This window comes from Sarcophilus harrisii, chromosome 1 (assembly GCF_902635505.1).
Source record: "Sarcophilus harrisii chromosome 1, mSarHar1.11, whole genome shotgun sequence".
Lineage (NCBI taxonomy): Eukaryota > Metazoa > Chordata > Mammalia > Dasyuromorphia > Dasyuridae > Sarcophilus > Sarcophilus harrisii.
Window position 1 is genome coordinate 672125739 of NC_045426.1, and position 7973 is coordinate 672133711.

At 41.8% G+C, this 7973-nt stretch overlaps 1 protein-coding gene across 2 annotated transcripts in view; it reads left to right on the forward strand.

Moving 5' to 3' along the window:
• Window positions 1-7973, forward strand: part of LOC100919047 (ceramide synthase 4) — a 55379-nt gene extending 47406 nt beyond the window's left edge. For both annotated transcript variants that reach the window (XM_031948299.1, XM_003760876.4), the window contains exons 8-11: window positions 348-476; window positions 5861-5967; window positions 6320-6476; window positions 7118-7973. In XM_031948299.1, coding sequence (XP_031804159.1) covers window positions 348-476; window positions 5861-5967; window positions 6320-6476; window positions 7118-7306 — 582 coding nt within the window. In that variant the 3' untranslated portion in view covers window positions 7307-7973. The remainder of the gene's footprint in view (window positions 1-347; window positions 477-5860; window positions 5968-6319; window positions 6477-7117) is intronic.

Here is a 7973-nt window from a genome sequence, read left to right on the forward strand (position 1 = left end):
AAGGCTATGCATGAGGACTTGGGCCACCAGACCTGGTCAGTGTGCTCTGCCTGGAGCTGGGCAAGGGATTCCTGGAAATCAGGTACCCTCCATCTGGACCCCAGGGACCTTTCACCAAATCTGCACCCTGTCTCCAACTCCCTCCCAATTCCTACTATGTTGTCTCCTCTCCTTCTCTTGGTCTCCTCTTCCCACTTGTCCTTTTTGGGTCTCATCTGGATCACCCTTAGCAGACCTGGACCTCTTGTTGGTGGGTGTTCCTTAGCATCCAAGAGGAGGGAGGGTCTCACCCTGGTATAGACCGGAATCCCAGAATCCTAGTGTGACAGCTGCCTTCCTCTCTCCAGGACTTAAAGGAGCAGATCATCCACCACTTTGTCACTATCGTCTTGATTGGATTCTCTTATTCTGCTAATCTCCTGCGCATTGGGACCTTGGTGTTACTGCTTCACGACATATCTGACATTTTCATGGAGGTGAGTGAACAAGGCGTTGGTCTCTTGTCTGATCTTCCAGGCCCTTTGTCAAGTATCTGTATTAACAGATGGAGGTCCGTGACTTAAAGAAGGGTGTGTTAGAGCCAGCTCACGAGAATTCATTACTAAATTTTCAGGGTGAACATTTATGCATCAGAAATTGGCAAATACTACAAATTAGGGCTCAATTTATTGTTCTATTGATTGTCCCAGACCTAGGAAAGTATTGGATTTTTCCATAGCATTATTATTGTTATTATTTTTTAAAAAGAAGAAGAAAGAAAAAGGAAAAAGAAGCAAGTGAAAGGAAAAAATTTATTAATGTAGATTAGGGGTAACTAAGTGGTGCAGCGAATAAAGCACCAGCCTGAAGTCAGGAGGACCTGAATTGAAATCTGGTCTCACACTTAACACTTCCTGGCTGTGTGACCCTGGGCAAGTCACTTAGCCCCAATTGACTCAGCAAAAAAAAAAAAGTAGATTAAACTTAGATATGTTGTATGTGTATTTTTCTCCCCTACCAAAGAGCTGGTTGTTAAACATTTACCAACATATCCCCAGTTATGAGAAAATAAGGTCTCTTTCCCTTGGAATTCCGTAAGCCCAGATAGGGTCAAAGCCTCCAGTCTAAGAAAAAGCAGGAACATTCATTAACCAACTATGTGACTATGGGCAATTCACCTGATTCCCTTCATTCTGTTTTTTTCATAGGGAATTCTAGTACTAGGGAAGTGTTAGTCCCACTGTACTCTCCTCTGGTCAGAACATATCTGAAGCTTATAGTAAATTCTTCCTATTTCATTATAGGAAGAATATTGGTAAATCACATTGCATCTATTGCCAGGATAATAAAAGGACTCTAGAGTGAATGTTGTTTGAAAGAAATGATAATCTTTAATCTGGAGAAGAAAAGACTTAAAGGAACTTGATAATGACCTGAAAGTGTCTGAAAGGCTATCGTGTGTAAGAAAGGTTGGATTTGTGTGTGGCGGAAGTAGGAGAAATTGTAGAGATTCAGGTTTAAAGTCAGGGAAAACTTCCTAACAATAAGAGCTGTCCAGCAAGTGGAATAGATGGAAAGTCTTGGTAAGTGAAGAGTTTCTCCTTCTTGGGAAGTCTTCAAGCCAAAAGTGGATAGCCCCAGTTAAGGATGTCGGAGGGGTTCTGGTCAGAGATAGATGAGATTCAATGGTCACTGATGTCCCTTCAAATTCTATCAAATATTATGATACTGTAGGAAAAAGATGTGAAGTCAGAGAACCTGGGCTGTAGTAGCAGGGCAAGGAAGAAGAGGTGAAGATCAAATGAGATAATGGATATAAAATACTTTGCAAACCTTTAAAGTACTGTATAATTGTAGAGATAACTGGGAATGTATTAATGGACAAATGTATTAATGGGAAAGTATGGATGTCCCAGTGGAAGGTTCCCAAGGAAAGGTTTGTGTTTGAGGAAATAGTACTTCAGCCCACAGAAGGCTACAAAATCATCCCCAACTCTCCCACCCTGATGGCAATCCATTAATTAGGCTTCCTGCTCAACTTTCCTATACTCATGACCTACCTTTCTATTTTTCTCTTTTGTACTTATCAATATGAAAAAATTCTGTATTGATATCTTTTGTTGTCATCTGCTTGACAATACAGGATATGTATTATTCCATGCTCTCACCCCTTCATCAATACCCAGAAGGGAAGGAGGTCCATTTTTTCATCTCTTCTCTTTATTATCATAGTGTTTAGTTCTGGTTTTTTATTTTTTCCATTTAATATTGTGGAAGTCACAGTGTATGGTTTTTTTCCTGATTCTGCTTATCAGTTTATATAAATATTCTTTTGTTTCTCTGAATTTTTCATATTCATCATTAAATATGGCACAATCATAGGCCTTCATGTACTGTAATTTGTTTAGTCAGTCCCCAATCAGTGAAAATATATTTTGTTTCCACTTTGCTCCCACAAAAAAAAATAATAACTATTTTGATGTTTATGAGATTTTCCTATTTCTACTATCTCTGAGATAGTTGCATAGTAGTAGGATGATAGATTTCAAGCTGAAAAGAACCTGAGAAAAGAACCTAGTCAAACATTATTTTACAAATGAGGAAACTAAAGCATACAGATTAATATGCTCAAAATCATATAGGTAGTAGAGATAAGAAACAAGATAGTAGTGAAGATGAACCCAGGTCATCTGACTCCAAAGTCATTGCTTTTTCCACCATTCAATACACTTTCTCTGGGTCAGTGAGTAGATATTTTATTAATTTCTAAAAAATAACTATAAATTTCTTTCCAGCTTATTGTTTCACCAAAAGTGTGCCTGTTTTTCTGAAGTCCTTCCAGCACTTAACTGTTTACTATTTTTTTTTGTCATCTTTGATAATTTTACAGATGTGAAGTTAAATCTTTGAAATTTTTATTTGAATCTTTCTTTCTTTCTTTTTTTTAAATGGAGGAAGAGATTCATCCAGTGTGTATATACACACATGCATAATTTGGGAAGGAAAATATTATCAGCAATCCCTACTGGGTTCACTAAAATTTGTGGTACACAACCTTAACTAAGTTCTCACTGCTATAAAGCAAAATTCTACCATACCTCCCTTATCAACTCACCATCCCACTCACCACAGTGCTATTGAATTTTTCTTCACTAATTTAGGATAATTGTTCATTGTTATTAATAGTTTCAATTCCTCTCAGAACAGTTTGTTCACAGTCCACTTATTCGATAGAGAAGAGCTTTTTATCTTAAATATTTGTATTAATTCCTTATACATCTTAGATATTAGAGGTACGTAGGAAAGACTTTTTTTCCCAATAAAATACTTCCCTTCTTATCCTACTTGTATTGATTTTTGTTAAGTGTAAAAGTTTTGTACAAATTTATTTATCTTTTGTGATTACTTCTGCCTCTTTTTTGCTTAAGAATATCTGAATCGTACCTATGAAGGGTACTTGATCTGTTCTCATTTTTTATAGTGTGAACTTTACTCAAGTTACATATCCGTATTGAACTTAATGGTAGTAAATGGTATAAAAGACTGGCCCAAATTTAATTCCTGCCATGCTGCTTTCCACCTTTCTGAGTCATTGCTGTCAAATCAGAATTCTTCCATAAGTAATTTGGATTTTTCCAGTCAGTGACTAGGTTATTGTGTTTGGTTGTTTTTGATTTTTGACTAATTTATTTCACTGATGTTTTTCCGTTTTTTGTTTTTTGTTTTTTTTTAAAGCCAGTACTAAATAGCTTTTGTGATTACTCTTTCTTATATAATTTGAGATCTGGAAATGTTTTGCCCCTTTCATTTCCATCTTTCTCCAATATTTTCCTTGAGATTCTAGAGCTTTTGTTTTTCCAAAATAAATTTGTTATTATTGTAGTTAGTTCCATAAAGTAATTAATGCTAACTAAATCTCCGGTAGATTGATTTTGCTAAATGCTTAGCATAGTGTTTGGTACATAGTGGACACTTAAATGTTTGCTCCCTTGTTGTTTTTATTATATTTAATTTTTTTTAAAAAGCCCTTCCAAAGTGTTTAGCACTGTGCCTTGCACATAGTAGGTACTTAATAAATATTCCTTCCCTTCTCCCATCCATATGACCATCAATAAAACTAACCCTAAATTCAAGTCCTCACTGTCTCTAGCTTTGACTATAGACTATCACAGTAGCATCCTGATCGGTGGTTGTAGTGGTGATTATTATTCAGTTGTTTCACGCATGACTAATTTTTCATGATCCTATTTGGGGTTTTTCTTGGCAGAGATACTACAGTGACTCGCCATTTCCTTCTCCAGCTCATTTTAGAGATGAGGTTAGGTGTCTTGCCCTGAGTCACACAGGAAGTGTTTGAAACCAGATTTGAACTCAGAAAGATGAGAAAGATTCCACATCTGACTGACCCTGTCTCTGCTGTAACACTTACCCAGCAGCCCGGATTGGTCTCCCTAGGAGCCTTCAAATCTCTCCACTCCAATTCATTTTTCCATCCTATATAATATTCCTAAAAGGGTCCATTTCACTTACCTACTGAAAAAGCTTCAGGGTTTTCCTGGAGCCCCTCAGATTAAATAAAGACTTCATTTCGGCTCCTGTGTTTGGCATTTAAAGCCCTTTCTTCACAGCCCTCTCAGGCCTACTTCTCTGAGTTGATCACATGTTCCTTCCTTTCACATACTCTCCAGTCCAGCCAAACAGGCATTTTCACTATTCCTCACCTGTGGTAATCTATCTTTCATCTCTTTGTTTTTAACACAGATCATCTCCTGTGCTCTTATTTCTCTCTTATTTCCACATCTTAACATTCAAGGGAACTCAATATTCTATCTCAAAGGTTACCCCCCACATAAGGTCTTTATTAATTCCTCCCAACTGTTATTTAAATATAATTTATGTATTTATGTGTACCAGTTATCTTCCCCTAGAGCAAGTAAGCTCTTAGAAGTCTGGAACTATTTCTTTTTTTTTTTCTTTGTATTCCCTAGAACAAAACATATAGTACGTACTTAATAAATGCTTAAGGATTAATTGAACAGAAGGTAAGGCTTGAAGAAGGGAGGACAGGACAGGGTAGGTATTAACTCAGGGAAACCAGCAGAGGTTTCATAAAAGTAGCTTAGAAGACCTGCAGAAGACAGTTTGCTGGATGCAGTTCCAACAAACTAGATGACAGTCAGGGGTCCCTCAAAATCTTCACCCACAGGCAGTAATTCTGTCAATTTTACAAGCACAAGTTGGGGAAGGTGTGGTTAGGTTCTGAAAATATCCAGGGGATTTTGGTGGATGGCAAGCCCAGAATAAATCAGCAGTGGGATACGCTGGCCCCAGAAAGGGTAGCAGGATGTTGGGCTGCATCTGGAAAATCCCAGTGCCCAGAATGAGAGCGTTAAGTCACTCTGGGCTCTGCCTTGCTCAAACTCGTGTTCAAGATGGTGTATGATGATGGGAAGAGACGCTTGTGGAAGGGAGAGGGACAAGAATGAGGCCAGAAAGAACTGGAGAGTTTCTAGCCAAGGAGGACCAGGATGTCAAATGGACTGTGGCAAACATGAGTGAAGGAATTAGAAGACTTGATAAAAGGGGGTCACTTGTTCAGGATGGCCTAAGAATGGAACAATAAGGGAGAGGCAGATGTTGGCTTCCCAAGGATCTATCGAGTTATCTGAAAGTAGAATGGGCTGTCCCCAAGGAAGCAGTAAGTTTGCATCATCTGAAATCTTCACGTGGATTCTGGGTGATCACTTCTCGAGCTCTAAAGGGGATCCCTGTTCCAGTATGGGTGGAACTAGGTGCCCTCTCAGGTCCCTCCCAGATCTTGAGATTAGTTGATTCTAAAATTCTTTCTTTCTCTTTTTCTTTCTTTTCCTTTCCCTCCCAGGCCTGTAAAATGTTTAATTATGCACAGCGGAGGCATATCTGTGACACACTCTTCATCATCTTTGCCCTGGTGTTCATCGTTACCCGGCTCATTATCTTCCCAACCAAGTGAGCCTGGTCTCAAGAGATGGGGTGGGGTGGGCATAGGGGGACTTAGTGTGATCCATGGGAGAGACCTGGGGTCCCAAGCCCTCCTCATTGAGGATCTTCTGCTGCCCAGAGCTGTCCCTCCAAAGACAAGTAATGGCCTGCCTGGTGATGGGCCCTGGCCAGTCCAGATGGAGCTAGGGGTCTTTCAGGATGCTATTCTTGGGGTTCCTGTTCCACCCCCTCCCATTTCTGAGGGACTGAAGACTCTCTGGTGACCAAGACTTGTCTAGATACCAAGCTCTCCCCATGAGTGGGGCAGATTTCTGGGAGCCCAGCCCCACAGTGACCCAAGTTCCTCTTTCTCCTGCAGAATTCTCTACACTACCTACTATGATTCCATGATCAAATTCCAGCCCTTCTTTGGATACTATTTCTTCAATGCCCTCCTCATGATCCTTCAGGTTCTCCATGTCTTCTGGTCCGGCCTCATCCTCCGTATGGTCTACAAGTTTGTTTTAGCTGGCAGGGTATGTACAGATCTGGGGCTGGGCCCTGGCCCCTGATGCTCTTAAGGCCCAGTGAGCCCGTCCTAGGCCCATTTCAGACAGAACAGGGGCAAGTGAACAGGAAGCCTGGTCCTTGGGGTGCAGGGGAGTCTGGGTGGTGGAAAGGTGGGGACCCAGGCCTGGCATCCCAGTACCAATAGGCACCCAAGGGGTTCAGGCAGGGAGTCTTATCCCAAGCCCGTGACAATCTCCATTTCCCAACTCTCCTTCCATCTCTGCTATCATCTCTTTCCTCATATATATATTTCCCCCATTTCTTTGCTTCTCTCCTGATTCTTTTCTCCTTCTCTGCCTTTGCTCTCTGCCTGTGTCTCATTCCCCAACTTTACTCTCCCCTTCTTTCTTTGTTTTATTTCCCTTGTCTTCACTCTCTCTTTCTTTCTTACTGTTTTATTCCCCTTGTCCCCACTCTTCCCTTCTTTCGTATTCTTGTTTTGCTCCCCTTGTCTCCACTCTCCCCTTCTTTCTTACTCTTGTTCTGTTCCCCTTGTCTCCACTCTCCCCCTCTTTCTTACTCTGTTCTCCTCTCCCCATCTCTGTCTCTTTTTATCTCTCTCATCCCTTTGCTCTCCGTGCCTCCCCTCTTGGCCTCTGGTTTTCAGATGCAGAATGACATAAGGAGTGACTTGGAAGAACAGAATACAAGTGATGAGCAGTCCGAGGCACCCCGACAGAAGAATGGGAGGCTTCAGTCCAATGACAAAACAGACACTTGTACCCTTCCCCGGGCCAGGGTTGCTCGTGGGGCTGGGCCCAGCCAGCTGGCCAATGGCCACGTCCCAGCAACATAGTCTGGTCCGGCTCAGGGCTACCAGATGGTCTGGCTCAGGGATGAAACCTGGATGACTGGTCTGCAGACTGTCTGAGGATTCGGTTGTCATGGGAAATTTCCCAGAATCTGATGGAGCACGGACTCCATAGGCCTGGACTAGGACCCTTTACTTATTTCTCCATCTCATTTCTGTCCCCACCTCTGCTGGACCTGAGGGAGGAGGAAGAAAGATAGAATCTCGGTCGAAGATTTGGGGGTGGGCTTAATGATCTTTCTCCTGAACAGCCTTTATCCTGAGCCAGTATCCCTGGACTGGCTGCTAAGGCCTTAGAAAGCCAGGGTGATTGGGGATAGGCTCTGTTTCTGCTGTGCAGGTACCCCTGAGGAGAGAGCTGAGGAACCCTAAGAGCCTCTTATCCCCCTACCCCCCAGGATTACATCCCCATGAGGTTAAGAAGGAGCAGGCTTCTTCCTGAGCCAATATGGGGGATACATGGGCTTGTAAGCCTGGGTCTGGATTAAGCTGACCAGCCTCAGACCCTTCTCCCTGTCCCAGCCTGAAGCCTCACCTCTGCAAACCCTAGGATTCAGGGTAGCCCATTCAGAATCGGGATGGGGGTGCATTCTGGGTTTCCCCAGACCCAGAGAGGGAACAATAAAACTTGAATGGAGTAGTTTTCACTGTC